The 17,110-nt window shown below is 30.8% G+C and overlaps 1 protein-coding gene across 3 annotated transcripts in view; it reads right to left on the minus strand.

Annotated features, from left to right (window-relative positions):
- Positions 1 to 720: 720 nt before the first annotated feature.
- LOC107455517 (fatty-acid amide hydrolase 2-B) overlaps positions 721 to 17,110 on the minus strand; it is a 32,341-nt gene continuing 15,951 nt past the window's right edge. For 2 of the 3 annotated variants that reach the window (XM_043050735.2, XM_071185452.1), the window contains exons 6-9: positions 15,059 to 15,178; positions 11,606 to 11,757; positions 6,716 to 6,811; positions 721 to 1,813 (exon numbers count right to left, since the gene is read on the minus strand). In XM_043050735.2, the coding sequence (XP_042906669.1) occupies positions 1,232 to 1,813; positions 6,716 to 6,811; positions 11,606 to 11,757; positions 15,059 to 15,178 (950 nt within the window). In that variant the 3' untranslated portion in view covers positions 721 to 1,231. The remainder of the gene's footprint in view (positions 1,814 to 6,715; positions 6,812 to 11,605; positions 11,758 to 15,058; positions 15,179 to 17,110) is intronic. The other variant, XM_071185453.1, reaches the window with a different exon arrangement.

Here is a 17,110-nt window from a genome sequence, read left to right on the forward strand (position 1 = left end):
TATATATATATATATATATATATAGCTTCTTCTATAGCTCTGCAGCCCTTCGTGCCCTGGCTTGTTCCTCAATTCTATTCCATTCTCTTTTAACTTCCCCCTCCACCTACTGTTTTTCATAATTTTCAAATCTTCAAGAACGTCGTTCTTCCACCTTTTTCTTAGGCGGCCTTTGGGCCTGGTTTCCAAAGGAGTGCAGTTGATTATCTTTTTCTAGCCGTAATTATTGTCTCTCCCAGCCATGAGAGGCGCTGCAGTCTCATAAAGCGAACAGTATTTTCCCCCTTAATGATTTTTCCATTCCATTTTCTCCATTCGCCTCTATCATTAATCGGTCACATTGTTCTTCTCAGGACCTTTTGTTCAAGCATCAGTAGGTCATTTACATCTCTTTTGGTCATTGTCCAGGTTTCACTTGCATATGCCACAATTGATCTGACAATAGTTTTATAAAGTCGCATTTTTAAAGATTTTACAAACAATTTATTTTTCAAAAAGTAACTGTATAAAAAGTATGACCGGTTTCCTTTAAGAATTTTTGTACGTATGCAAATTTTGCAAAAATAAGGTGTACTGTTTAACATATTTTACATCTCGTTTAAGCAAACTATACTATTGTCAGAGCGTCTACTTAGTTAGATTCATTAACAGTTTATAAAAATTTTTGAAAAATTATTTTAGGCTATAAATTTTGCCAAAACTACATTGATGTAATAAACAGAGCATTGAAAGTATTTAATATATTTTTGAAAATTATAATTTATCACAAATAGTTTTTTTATGCATTAAATACTTTTTGTATTTTGAAATCTGATAATGTATAATGAATGACACATGATAGATGGAGCCTGTTAACTGACTCACTCTCGCTGTTAATATTTGTCTGAACACTGTTTTGACACTCGATGCCTGGAAAGAGGATCAAGTGGTTTTGTTGCGTAGTGATCTCTGCTTGTTTTTGCAGCAAACCACAAAACCAGTGCTTGAACAGATTTGGAAAAAAGCTGTGGTGAATATTCACATTTTGCTATAAGCTTGGTTAACAGTTAACAATAAAAAAAATCAGTCAAAAAATGACTAGTAATCCATTGTATTATCTTAAGAAACCTTTCCAGAAGTGTGGAAACTGCTCTCCTGTCTCTCCACGTGTCTAAAGCTAGCAAGATTCCTTCTTAAACAGATACATAAAATGTTTAAGAAATAGATGGAACAAATTTCTTGTAAAGCATAATCAACTTGGTGGAATCCAACCTCCAAATAACTTACTAAGTTCTTTTGCGCAAGTTAAACTCAAATTATCGTTGTTCATAGCAGTTACTATCTGCATACCATAAGGCATTCCAGATCGATTTGATCCTATTGGGACCTGAGTTACAGGAAAGCCAAGTATGGAGAATATAGCTGACCATACTGTACTATAGAGATACGGTATCATTTGGTAAGGACGAGGTGCTGAGAAGAAAATAGTCGGACATATAAAAACAGAGTTTTCATCCAACATACTGTCGAACTCTTTGTACATATTATTCTGGTATTTAGTATAGAAAGGGATATTTTCTTCTTTGTATAACAATGGATTACGCAGAAATGCAAAACCAAGTAAAATCCAAAGAGAGAAGTTTGATTTTCCAAAAAGAAGTTTTAGAAACTCTAAAGGTACGTTGACTTCACTCATCTTCCCAGCAGTAGAATTAAAAACAGTAGGTTCGGAACTTTTAACTAAGGAATGATGGACCATATTGGGTGCAAGGTTCATTTTTATATTAACTTCTTCTGCTGTCGCACCATAGATTTGTACAAAATGATGGATTGCCTAAAAGAAAAAAAAAACTATGATTAAATTAACTAGAAGAAAAAGAAGAAAAACAAAACATAGTATTGTTTACCTGTTCTTTAACAAATCTTTTCACAAAAGGAATTTTACGTGCTCAACTTTTTATTTTTGTTCTAGCTCGAAATCAAAAAAATTGAGAATGCGTTTGGAAAAATAGTATTTGACCAAAATGCATATTTAACACGTTCACGCAGGGAAAAGTGAAAATACTGGTANATTGCCTAAAAGAAAAAAAAACTGTGATTAAATTAACTAGAAGAAAAACAAAACATAGTATTTTTTACCTGTTCTTTAACAAATCTTTTCACAAAAGGAATTTTACGTGCTCAACTTTTTATTTTGGTTCTAGCTCGAAATCAAAAAAATTGAGAATGCGTTTGGAAAAATAGTCTTTGACCAAAATGCATATTTAACACCGGGAAAAGTGAAAATACTGGTAGAAGAACTATTTCAATATTAGATAGTATTCGGGATTAGTTCATCTATTCTCAACAATAACAATTCACTGTAAGGAAATTTATCGCGGCTAAGAAGCAATTCAATATAAAAATTGCATCCGTTAAAAACAATTGGTAGTTATGGATTTTTATTATTCTCGGAAAAAAACTGAAAAATGAAATTTATTGTTACCAGTTTTTACTCTGGTGCACTGCCAAGATGAGACAATCTAGCGTGACCCACCGGTGGGTCACCCCGGCGTGAACGTGTTAAAAAAATTGATATAGTTTAAAATACGCGTTGAATGTAAAAGGTCACAGCCATTACAGAAAATAGACTTGGCTTTTTAAGAAAATGTTTGAGATATCTAATTTTCCAGCAAAATTCAGTTGGCGAAAAAGCCAAAATGCCTCTTATTTAGCGCTTTAGTCCTTAAATCAACATATTACCGACTCTTTATGACTTTGTTTCTGGCTTACACGTTAAAAACCAGCATGGTTTCTAATATTCATGTTTTGTTCTCCCCGAGCAAGCATACCGGATTAACCAATTGCCACATAAATTTTCTCTCTTGATATGGGCCACATAAATTTTCTCTCTTGATATACCTGTTTGTGCCCTGAACCAATATTTACGATCAACGGTCTTTTGCCGAGCATACCTTAGATTACTTTACCTCTTACCGAGAACTATCATCAACATAAACTCATTTCTCAGGCTGAACTTCTCAAAAGTAAAGATCTTTTGAATTTTGCCTGACTTTTTCCGACAACAGAGGAATAATAATCATCTATAAAATATAGTTTTTTGAAAAACTTAGATTTCAATTCTGTATTTATTTCTTTTTAACCCTTTGACGGTTAGGGAAAAGAGCAGTTTCCGTTTACTTAATTTGCGCAGTATTATGAGTAAACAGTAGTCGAAAGTGGCAGCTGTTATCCCCCACCGTTCTTCCGAAAATGTCACCCTTCTCTGGCGATGGCGTAGATAGCTCCCCTCACACGTTTTAAAAATTGCTTAAAGTATTCGTAGTACATAAATAAAAATTTTTACGTACTTTAAAATAATTGATAAATGATAATTATTAAATAGTAAATTATAAATGATTATAATCAATTATATAAATAATAATAGCTCATTATAAATATGAGACAAATATTAAATTGAAAGGACTAAATAAATACAACAAATGTAAAACTTTATGAAGCATTTAAATACAGTAATTACCTAAAAATCTTTTTGTGTGTGACATACTTTTAAACATGGTATACATGGTGATATACTTGATAAGCTTTCTATATCGCAATCATTATCATAATTATCTAACTATCGCTTTTGAGCCATTTTACTTTACAAACTCCCTAAAAAACGCACCAAAATACGCCTAAAAAGAACAAGGTAAGAACCCCCCCCCTTCATCATGAAAAGAAATTCATGGAACCCGTACTGTCATCTGTAGACAGTAAAACTAACTAAATTTCGCGAGTAGGATTCGTTTGTAACATAATCAATGCAGAATAATAGTGGCGTACGAGCTCAACTCGTCAGCTCTCATTGGGGAAAAATTTCACTACGCGAGTAGTGCTCGTTTCTAACCATTTCGGTCGAAATCTTGCTCCCGAGCCGCATTATGAAGCACGATTCGATTGCGAATTGAACCTGTTTATAACCATCAAAGGGTTAAACGAGTTTTATATATGCTCATTTCTGCAAACATGAATTTCGTGCAGTCTTTTTTCTTTAACACGCAAATTGAGTTATGTCCAATTTAAGGGTTCATATAATAGGGTCAACTGTTCGCCATTGGCGACCTATATATTTTGGGTGGCGGCTAATTTTTTTGCTTTTTGATAAAAATCTGATGTAAAAAAATCATGTCCGAGAGTTGAACAAGAGCGATATTTTTTCCCAGATGTCGCTTGTGTTTTCAACAAGTATCGGTTAAAAAAAATCCAATTTTCCCTTATCATATCCCTCTCGCGTATTCTTCAAACTTCGGATTCCGAGTTTTGAAATAAAATCGTGTTAAAAAAATAGGAATTTAAAACAATCATGTTGAAAGTCACAGCTGTAACTATGGAATTATGATTGCTATCCGCATGGATTTACAATGAAATATCATAAGATGAAACTGACGTGGTAAAAACGATTCGAGATTCAAGATTCATGAATAAGTCGCAATAGTTTCATATTAATAATATTGGGATATAAAAAATTACGTAGAAAAAAGTGGTTCAAAAAACAACGTGAATTCATTACGGAACAAATCAAATACGTGCATCCAAAAGTTATTATCAAATGCGTGATTTGAAATTAACTTGTCGTAATTATATCTTATTAAAAAATCGGCATTCAGAAAACTGTGATGAAATCTATAACAATAATCTAAAAAAAATTGATTTACGCTAAAACTGGTGCAAGATCAAGCCCACCATCATTACGAATTAATATCGTTTTATAAAAATTCAAAAATTCAATTTTATTTCAGAAAAATGATTTAAAAAATATGTTTAGTCCAGAGCAATTGCCTAATTTCTGAGCGAGAATCTTGATTTCGTAATTTTCCTTCGAAATTTGTCGGGTTCGGAAAACTCGACAAATTTGCGCACCACTTTATTAAATCCCTCCTCCCCCCCCCTCCCCAAAAAAAGTCCTAATTTCGGGTAATAGCAAATTCTCAGATAATGCGCATATATAATTATACAAACATAATATTTTGAAATTATGCAGAGATTTTTAGATATTATTTTGATATTTCTTTCAATAAACTTTATATTTCATTATTATGTCGTAGTAAGTATTTCTTTCATTTGTGATAAGCAGTCCAAATGTAAACATTTAATATTTATGCATCGATGCACTCAATAAAATTTCAAATTTAAAATAATTTTTTTTTAAGCAATGGAAATGGGGGATGTGTTACAATTTTCTTTGGCTATCCATATTTTTTACATTCTTTGAGCCTTTATCCCAATTTTCAAAGGCTTAATTCCAACTATGTCATTTCTTTGAAACACTCAAAGAAAGTAAAAAGTAAAAAGTTCACCAAAGTCAAGAGTTCACTAAAGCATTACATATTTTTCCTAACTTCGTAAAAGAATGAATAAATTTAACATTAAACTAAATTTAAGTCAAAAATTGATCAAACAAAATTAAATAGATCTAAAATATTATTTGGCCAGTTTTTCTCCATAAAAACAAACTTCATCTTAACGCAGATAAAAAATAATTTAATTTCTCTCTTTATCAAATCATCCGGGGCAGGATAGCCTGGCTGGTAGGACGCTTGACTCACTTCCGTGTGAACGGAAGCTGGAATCCAGCCGGCCTGAAACTATCCGTGTAGTAAATGGCGACTGGTGCACGTTGAATCTGTTGAGTCACAAAGTCCTCCATGTTCCCATAATAAATTATACCTCTGAGAGTACTAGATTGGAGATTGATCGTTCTCTGGTTCAGCTCGAAATTACGATCTGTGGACGTACTGACAGGTCCACCCTATAAACGTGTGTGATGTATGGGTGTGGCAGAAGTCGAATTCTTGGCCATAGATGGGGCTACTGGAAAACAAGAACAATTGCACTCCCAGTGCCTTAACGGTCTACGACAACAACATTAAATCATCCACAAAATTTCTCAACTTTTTGTCCAGTGGTTTCAGAAGCCATAGTCTGTTTTAAAATAAGAGCTTTTAGTTATGAGCAACTTATATTGTACGCAACTAAATTAAGAAAGTTTATCATGTGCATTAAGAAAAGTGTATTGTTGATTTAATCAAATTTTTAATTAAAATATACAATAAAAGTATTAAAATTAGATTTTTTTTTCTCCGTAAATAGGTTTTTCGGCCTTAATTGAGTTAAAGAAATGGGGTTCCTTGGCTCCCTCCCAAACATATAGAAGCACTTTAAATTTATAAATTTAATTTCATTAGAATTTTGATCAGAAATTTCTTGAATATTAGCTGTTATATTTACTTAAACGCTTATAAAAATCTTTTATTTTTTTAAAATTAAAGTCACTCTGCATTTAAATTGATTCTGTGCCTTATGTGTAATTCATATGTTGGTTATATAATATTATATAGGACTCAAACGAACCCTTCGATTTGGAGTAATTATAGATGAAGAATATGCGGGTATATCCTAAATATAACTGACGGTTTTCTAAAATTTGTGGTGACAGGAAAACAGTGGAGAAAGGAATAAAAATTGTAGCTAATATATATGACAAGGCATACATATTTCTACTTGGAGATCTGGTTTTAGGACATTAAAACCGGTTTTAAATTTTTGGTTTTAGCTCATAAATTATATAAAAACACATCTTAACACGTCAGATTAGATTACGTCATGAGATTGCAGGTGTTGTTTGATGTTTCCAAAATATGGTAAAGACTTTTTCATTTAATAATTTTACACATTGAATTGTGGTTATACTAACCGTCATCATGGATTTCAAAATTTCTTTATCTAAAGTTTCAACCATTGGATGATGAACTTTGGTTTGATAATAAATCTTCAACTTCTTGAAATTCACCTGCACAAAAATAAAATTTAGACTTATCGAATTTTAAATACATGCAGTTAAAATATCACTCAGAATTAGTCAAATATTCTGTCAAAAGTTTTAAGGAAGAAAAAAAACTCTATAAGGCTATCTATAATAATCCCCACACTTGCAGAGATGCCAACTGCTCCGGACACGCCAAAATAATTTAAAAAACGGTAAATAATTACAAAGTAAATTTCGCAAATACACTTGTACTTGACTAATTTTGCCTGTTTTTTAAAAGGTTTAAATTGACACAACTATTAAAATTGGTGAATTATATAAGCCTACGAATAATTTGGAAATAGTGGTAGATAAAAATCTAATAAATTGAATTTATTTAACCAAGAATTACAATTAATAAGCTACCACTTAAAAATATTTATTCGCTGTCCGGAGCAAGTTGTCATCTTCAGGTCTTCAGGTTGTCATCTCAGGTTGTTATTTTCAGGTCTGGCAGAAAAACCTTCCTTTTTTCGTTTTATCTTAGAGTTTTTACTTTTTCAAATATATTGGTTTTTTTTTCTTATTTATTTACTGAAAGAAATAGCTGGAAAATAATCTACAGTTGCTGCGATAATCTGCAGCTCGTACTGGTTGCTGGAAAGTTTCTGTTACCAGGAGGATTCCAAACTTTTGCAAAGATCTTTTTGCACCCATTTATATTCTCTTTAAATTGAGTTCTTTTTAGATAGATAGATTTCAATAAAAACATATTTATACTTCCCTCAATTCTGTTACCACTAAAATACTTTTTCTCCAAATTTTAGCAATCCTGCGAACTTTGCTTTTTCTAATAATTGCTGCAGAAAATTGTGTTCAAATAGTAGTGTTAAAACAGCTACATAAGTAGCTTTTTTTTCGGTTTGTCGATTAACTAATCAAGCCCTCGTCCTCTGCCCTTACCCACTCAGAGAATCAGTCCAAAATCAAAAGCCATCTATCATAAAAGTGGAGTGAGCAAGTGGAACCATCTCATAACTGGTTTGCGGCCAAAGAACCGGGCTCTTCACTTGTTCATATAGGTGATAGAGCGTCTCAGACAGCAATGTCCAGATTGGCAAGTGGACACACGAATAATCTCTCGTACTTTGAAGGAAGAAAGACTTATGCAGTCTGCTCCAAATGTGAGGCCCAGCGGACCTCTGTCGAACATATCCTTGACTGCTTGGGCCTTTCCAATGAGGACTTATACGCTACTCCACTTCTTGTCATCGACTTTATGAGGGTCAACAACCTTGGATCTTGTCTGATTCCGTCAGACAATTGGAGGACAAGGAACAACAACAACAAGCCCAACAAATTATCGTCAGATTATTGAATTACGATAAAACAGCTATTATTGAATCTAGTTTTTATTGAAATTTTTCACAATAATTATTTAAAAAAACGCAAAATAAGAAAAAGAGAAAGTTTAGTTGGTTGATAGCACCATTTCAAATGAGTACAAACAGCCAGTTCATAAAGAGAAGGCAAAAATAGCAGTATATAATGTAATTTCCAAAGATAGGTTGCATACGATTTTCAAATCTAGTGATATAGCGTAAACTACCCTGTGAAGGAACGCTTGACCTTAGTTCCTCTTCAAAAAAAATCTTAAAAATTTCAAAATTTGTAATTTTAGTTGATAGATAATGTCTACATATTTGTTATCAAATGCGAATTTTGTAAAAAAATTTTTTAGGAAACTTACATAATATTGTTTTAAGCTTTTGGTGGTTCAAATAATAAGTAGTAAGATTACCAAGTGAAGGTACAGTTCTTACCAATGAATAAACATTAAATTTTCCAGTTAATGAACACTTAATTTTGGGAATTTTTTATGCTCTTTAGAAATTCATAGGCCATACAAATATCGAAAACCGACTTTTCTTGGAATTATAACATATAACCACAGTTAACGTGGAAAATTTTACTTTTATTTAAACTCACGAAATAGAAAGCAAAGTGGTTTTGAATATAGAATTGAAAAACATTGTTTTTCATTTTCTTTCTCACAGTTTGATAGTCTATTCTAAATCATAAATGTTTATCATTGTGTAATCAGATGATGTTTTATTATTATTATGATTTTATCACTGCTTGTTTACTCTTTCCCAACTCATTTTTTAAAGCTTTTTTTAAATCTTTTTAAGTATTTCTTTTCTTTTCATCATACTTTCTTGCTTTAACTTTTTTTCAGCTCTTTCAATCTCTTCATATTCTTACCATTTTTATGAAGTTAATGCAAAAGGTAATTTATTTCTTTTTCTTAGGCCTTCCGCTTGTTTCCCAATACTATTTGGATAATGTAAACGTTTCTTCAAAATTTCTTCTAATTTTCCAGTACTATTTCTAGAATTCCTCACTGGGTAATAGATGTGAGAAAAGAGTTTCGGAGTTTAAGGAAAATCCACCTCTCATTGACTTATATCTAGTGAGTATTCAACAGTAGTTACCATTTTCTGACTTTGATTACTTATGGAATCAATTTCTTTTTCAACTAAAAATGCCTCAAGAGGACTTATCTCAAAATCAGTTTACGGGATACATTAATTTTAAATTCAAGTTGTTTCAGCTTCATTACCAAAGTTTGACTTAACCAAATACTCCTTTTGAAATAAATTTTTTCACATTGAGAAAAGCACGGACTATTCGATATTTGAGAGATTGGACTGTTCTGTCAATGTTCCTTTAAAAATTTGCAACATATCTTGATAGATTTCATTCTCAAGCTTCTGAAGAAATTGTGCATCGTTACTCTCGAAGTATGTGTTTTGATGATTCACTTTCTTGCTCATTAAATCTTTATGTATGTCTTGAATGTATTTGTTAAAATTAAAGTTTTCAGTATCAAATGGAAAAATACCATATTTCTTAAAAGCATTTTAAATTTTAATTTCTTCTGTTTATGCCTCAAAAGTTCATTTAAAAATGGATAAAAAATTCCCTCTACATATTGTTTTACAACTCTTCTGTTTTCAAGATTTAACTGAATATTTCCATGAAGCTTTCAAAGTTCGAAATACGCCTACATTACAAGGCTGAAGTGCTTAAGTAGAATTAGATAGAAAGCTAATCCAGAGAATTTGCTTTGATGAACAAAACTTGTTATGTTCCAAATTGATATGAGATTTATGCCCATCCAGAAGAAGCAAAATTGGGAATTTGATAGCATTTTCAATTATTCATGGGTAGAAGCATATGCAATATATTCGTAAAATGTCGCTGTGATCATTGATTCACTTCATGAATCACTTCTTCCAATGAAATGTATAGCAGGAACTGATTCTGCAATACTTCGAGGAATTCTTCAGTATAGAAAAACTACCATTGCAGGTACTTTTTTTCCACTAGCTGAAATGTAGCCTGTTGCTGAAATATGGAAAAAACTGTTTTCCTTTCCTAGAAACTATATAATGTAAGTCTTTATAATTTTTAAATTCAAAGATATTTCCTGTTTAAGGGCAGTATTCAACTCCTGTTTAGTTAGCATTGTAGATACGATCACTTTCTAAAGGGATGCCAAGGCAACTTTTCTCTTCAAGATTCCTCCAAAATTCTTTAATCAACTCTCGAATATTATTCTCTGAAAGGGAAGTTTTGCCTCTTGAAATTATCTTCGCATTTCGCTGAGTTATCAGTAGACGTCTTAAAAAAAACTTCATCCGTTTTTTACCCGGATGATTGCCTTTAAATGTATTTTTCTTACCCGTTTCCTTCATGGTGTTAAGCCCGCATTCGGATAATACTTTAGCTAATTATTGGCACAAAAGCCTACAAAGAAATGTTCTATTCAAGTTTTTATTACTATATTTATTTAATTTTTGATGAGAAAACATAGTTTATTAAGCTGTTTAACTTATGATGTAACTAACCACAACAATTATAAAGATAAATTATAAATAATTTATAATTATACTAGAATTCCCAAATTTAGCAATTAAATTAGCATTTCGAAATGAAATTATTTTATAAATTATTCATACAACATTTAACAGAATTTTTGGTGTCTTCTATATCGAAGAACTACTAATTATCTTAAAGCCATGTAAAATCATATTTCATACCCACTGTTCATTCACTGGAAAATCTATTCCCGGAGAAGAAACATACCTGTTCCTTCACTGGTTAGAAGTTGTTTTTTGTATTTTTAACAGAATTTTGATGTATGATATGACTAAAGATACAAGAAAATTGTCTTTTATTTTTATCAACTTGGAATAATTCCAGTAAAGGAACACTTGTTCATTCATTGGTTTTTCATTGTTGCAATCCAGTAAATAAACACCGTTTTAATCGCAGTACTTGCTTACGCTATGATGCTTAAAATAAATAAAACGTAACTTCAATAACCATATTTTAAATTCTCTTTTTCACAGGGAGAAAAATAAAACTATCACGTGCAATTAATTTCACTACAAACTAAGGCTCTACTTCAAACGGATAACTACAAACGCTAACCTTATAATTTTGTTAAAGGAGCAAGGTGTTGCACAGATACTAACAAATTCAAAATTTTTTCCCAGAGAAGACAATATGACCAAGTAACCCAATGCATTGTCAGATGACTTCCTATTGATAGGTAGAAAGCTGCCATTACCAATCAATCTAAGTAAAAGCTTGTAAAATCTTATTTTTAAAAAATATATATGAAATGTACATACACTGGGGTGTGCTCACTCATTGGTTGGTTTACCCTACTCAACCTCCGCTCCAAATTTGTGATTGTTGTATTGCATTACAATGTATAGACCATTTTTTTGTGTCAGAACATTAATACGTTTAAAAAATATCTCTTACAGGTTTATTAAATTTCATTCTTTCATTATTCTTTGATGTGAGAACTTCCATCATAGTTGCAAGATCTTCAGCATACCTGCACAATGGACCACTTGCAAGGTATGGCAAAACACTTTCTGCTTGAATGAAACACCCTTTATTTGGGACCAAACCTGCAATTTTGAACACAGACAAATAATTTTTCTAAAGACTAATAAATCATATAAAAATCCTCCAAATTTACACTCAGTAAGGAAATCTATGAGGTTTGCTCGAAACAATTTTATTTTATAACAAGCGTTGAACAGCCGACATTGACAACTTTTAGTTTCGACTATTAATATTCCACGCTGTAGCCTTGTAACTTTAAACCCATTACAGAAGACAAGAAAATTCCTGGATCATGTGTTGGGAAAAAAATTGCTTTCGTGGAGGTCTTTTTTACGGAACTAACCGGCATGTTGCGTTACATGTAGAGAACGGTTAGCCTGACGGCAAGGGAACCCTAACCCATGATCCCTCTGCCACTCAGGATGCCATAAGAAACCTGATTCCACAGTATTTATTAAACTGCATGTATAACCGAAATANCAAATAGTTAATAAAATACTATATATACATCCATACAAGTTCAGTTACATTTTTTTCAACTTTTAGTGGATGATGTTAATGCAGTTTTTTCAAATTTTTTCGATTAGTTCACACTCTCCCTATATCTTGTTCAAATTTCAAATAGTTAATAAAATACTATATATACATCCATACAAGTTCAGTTACATTTTTTTCAACTTTTAGTGGATGATGTTAATGCAGTTTTTTCAAATTTTTTCGATTAGTTCACACTCTCCCTATATCTTGTTCAAATTTCAAATAGTTAATAAAATACTATATATACATCCATACAAGTTCAGTTACATTTTTTTCAACTTTTAGTGGATGATGTTAATGCAGTTTTTTCAAATTTTTTCGATTAGTTCACACTCTCCCTATATCTTGTTCAAATTTCAAATAGTTAATAAAATACTATATATACATCCATACAAGTTCAGTTACATTTTTTTCAACTTTTAGTGGATGATGTTAATGCAGTTTTTTCAAATTTTTTCGATTAGTTCACACTCTCCCTATATCTTGTTCAAATTTCAAATAGTTAATAAAATACTATATATACATCCATACAAGTTCAGTTACATTTTTTTCAACTTTTAGTGGATGATGTTAATGCAGTTTTTTCAAATTTTTTCGATTAGTTCACACTCTCCCTATATCTTGTTCAAATTTCAAATAGTTAATAAAATACTATATATACATCCATACAAGTTCAGTTACATTTTTTTCAACTTTTAGTGGATGATGTTAATGCAGTTTTTTCAAATTTTTTCGATTAGTTCACACTCTCCCTATATCTTGTTCAAATTTCAAATAGTTAATAAAATACTATATATACATCCATACAAGTTCAGTTACATTTTTTTCAACTTTTAGTGGATGATGTTAATGCAGTTTTTTCAAATTTTTTCGATTAGTTCACACTCTCCCTATATCTTGTTCAAATTTCAAATAGTTAATAAAATACTATATATACATCCATACAAGTTCAGTTACATTTTTTTCAACTTTTAGTGGATGATGTTAATGCAGTTTTTTCAAATTTTTTCGATTAGTTCACACTCTCCCTATATCTTGTTCAAATTTCAAATAGTTAATAAAATACTATATATACATCCATACAAGTTCAGTTACATTTTTTTCAACTTTTAGTGGATGATGTTAATGCAGTTTTTTCAAATTTTTTCGATTAGTTCACACTCTCCCTATATCTTGTTCAAATTTCAAATAGTTAATAAAATACTATATATACATCCATACAAGTTCAGTTACATTTTTTTCAACTTTTAGTGGATGATGTTAATGCAGTTTTTTCAAATTTTTTCGATTAGTTCACACTCTCCCTATATCTTGTTCAAATTTCAAATAGTTAATAAAATACTATATATACATCCATACAAGTTCAGTTACATTTTTTTCAACTTTTAGTGGATGATGTTAATGCAGTTTTTTCAAATTTTTTCGATTAGTTCACACTCTCCCTATATCTTGTTCAAATTTCAAATAGTTAATAAAATACTATATATACATCCATACAAGTTCAGTTACATTTTTTTCAACTTTTAGTGGATGATGTTAATGCAGTTTTTTCAAATTTTTTCGATTAGTTCACACTCTCCCTATATCTTGTTCAAATTTCAAATAGTTAATAAAATACTATATATACATCCATACAAGTTCAGTTACATTTTTTTCAACTTTTAGTGGATGATTTTAATGCAGTTTTTTCAAATATTAATTCATTAATTAAATAGGGATGAGCGAAAAACAAAATGGAATTTTCTGATTGAGTAAAACGTTATTCATCGTTTGAAATTTTACTACAAGCGATTCAGTTTCTCACATATTTTAAAAATAACGTCAGTGATAATTTCTAACTTATAGCTCTACTTGAATAAAAATAGTTTATAACGCCTATTTAAATATGTAATTATTTTATATTCGCTGTGTCAAAGTTATACTTTTATAGTTGTTTTATAGTCTTTTTTTTCAGTTTCTATTATTAGTTTACACTCTTCCTATATTTATATATCTTGTTCAAGTTTTCAATCTTTAATTAAATAATTTTTATTCATCCACTCAAGTTCAAATACATTTTTAAAACTTGTAGTGGATGACACTTGATGTTAATACAGTTTTTTTAAATATTAATTCATTAATTAAGTTTAATCATTTAATTTTAGTTTCATATGGGTGAAAAAATTGTAATTATTTAATAAAATGTTTCTTTGATGAACTAAGTTAGAATTAACTTAATTTTTTTTTTATATATCTTGTTTTATTTCAGTTAGAACCTTTTACCAAAATTAATCAAGCATCATTTACAGTATGGTCAGTTTTTGCATTTCCTTTAAATGAATTAATATTATCTCTCCATTAATTTTCCTTTTCAGCATGTAACGTATTTTTTCCATGTTATTTATCGCTGGTTTTGAATTAAATAGTTTTATATATACATAGTTTTAAATCATAATTGTAAACAAAATAAAAATGTGGCTTCAGACAACTTTAGAAATACTAATTTGGTGTCGTTGTTGACCTATACTCGATTTTATCTGACGTACCGAATAAAACATATTCATATATTAAAGAACGTGCAATATACTTTGAAATAGTCAAAAGTCAGAAGACATCACTTAACTCTTAAAATTCTTTATAAAATAGAATCGCCTACAATTTAATTTATATCAATGGCTATTTGGTATGAAAATAATGGAAACCAATTTTTAAAAAATTCATTATTGAAAATTTCCATTTTCCTCTCCCGGTTTTGGAGTCAGAAAGGGAAACACACAGACGTAAACATTATGAACAAACTCTTCACTTCAATTTATTATTATAGAAATAATTAGAATTATATGTTACCTCTAGATGGCTTATGAGCAAACAACCCTGTGAAACATGCAGGAATTCGTACACTTCCTATTAAATCATTTCCTAGTCCAATCACTGAACCAGCGGAACTTATGAGAGCACTTTCGCCTCCTAATATAATATAAATGATAAGAGCATTATAAATATCATGTATGATACGCGCATTGTAAACATTTATGTTAAGAACGTTACAAATGATAACAAATTGATTGGATCTGATTCAATATACACAGAAGAGCCATTGCATTATGACCACCCTGCTAATAACATGTAGGACCACCTTTAGGATCTACCTCAAAACTGCTATCAACCGTCGTGGCATTAATTCCACAAGGTGCTGATAGGTCGTCTAAAGTATCTGGTACCAAGCACTCACCAACTGGTCCTGCAATTCCCTCACATTGCGAGGGGGTAGCGTGGCAGCACGAATTTGGTTTTCCAAGAAGGACCACAAATGCTCTCTTGGATTAAGGTCAGGTGAATTTGGGGGCCAAGACATGACTTGAAAGTCACTGGAATGCTCCTCGAACCAATCCATGACGATTCGACCCTTATGACATGGTGTATTATCCTGTTGGTAAACACCATCTCCCGCAGAAAAAACTGTTGCTATGAATTTGTGAACCTGGTCTGCAACTATGTTCAAGTAGCTTACAGACGTCAGGGATTGTTCTATGAGGATTATGGATCCTAATGTGCTCCATGAAAACGTTGTTCCTCTGCGAGAAACCATGAAAACCTGGGAGAGCCCATTGTTATAGATGGAGAGTGGTCATAATGTAATGGCTCTTCAGTGTATACATAGATGGAAAAATATATATTTTCTCACTATATGTTAAAAAAAAACTCGTAAGAGCTGCAGTCGCTGTTTCAGTTGTTCAACTTAACGTTATATTTTGTTTCACTGCTAAAAAAATTATATTTCCTAAAAATTTTAAAATACGACGGTGTGCGTAAAAAAATTACATTCGATAATTATTAGCTGTTAAACTTGTAGTATAAAAATGCCATGAAGAACACTTTATGGCCCACAGACACAAAACTGCTAGACAGTTGAAATTAGGTGGGTTTACATGACCATTTATATTTATGAACAAGAGGGCTTTTTTGAAATTCCAATTTAAAGAAAAGTATTTAAATTTTAAAAGGCTTATTTTTTAAGTTTTTTTTTCTTTTGCTTTACATAATTTTACGTTACATTTTGTTTACCTAAAAGTTCGAAATGTGAAATTATGAACTTTTATAGAAAAATGTGGAAGGAGTACGATGAAAAATAAAAAAAGATAGTATTCTATAATTAGTTCGAAAGTTAACTGCCAAACTCATATTAAAATACATCCTGTGGACCATTTTATAGCCTGCAGATAGGTTAAAATGTAGTTTAAATTTGTCGTTCTGAAAAAAACTCTTTTTACTTAATGTGAATTTTGCACATTCAGAAAAATCCATTGTTGCTAATTTAGGTGCTTTTCTCGTGATTTTTTTTCAGTTTTTACTTTAATTTATTACTATGTATACATTGTTGCATGAAAATGTATTTATCTCTCACAAGTATTTTTTATTTCGTAATATCGTAATACAGTTAATGTCGAAAGTAACAAAAATAAAGAGAGAGAGATAAGTAGCCAGATGTAAATGTTAACGTCCATATATAAATTTTTAAGATTATAGAAAACCTGCAGATATGTTAACCTGCGTTTTGTAGCCTGCATTCTGTAGCCTGCAGATATGTTAAAACGCAGTTTCAATTTGTCGTTCTGAAAAAACTGTTTTTACTTAATGTGAATTTTTAATTCAGAAAAATCCATTGTTGCTAATTTAGGCGCTTTTTTCGTGATTTTTTTGTCAGTTTTTATTTTAATTAATGACTATTTATACATTGTTGCATGGAAATTTATTTATTCCTCTCACAGGTGATTTTCATTTCGTAATATCGTAATACAGTTAATGTCGAAAGTAACAAAAATAAAAAGAGAGAGATAAGTAGCCAGATATAAATTTTAACGTCCATATATAAATAAGATTATAGCAAACCTAATGCTA

The sequence above is a fragment of the Parasteatoda tepidariorum genome, chromosome 9, assembly GCF_043381705.1.
Source record: "Parasteatoda tepidariorum isolate YZ-2023 chromosome 9, CAS_Ptep_4.0, whole genome shotgun sequence".
Classification (NCBI taxonomy): Eukaryota; Metazoa; Arthropoda; class Arachnida; order Araneae; family Theridiidae; genus Parasteatoda; species Parasteatoda tepidariorum.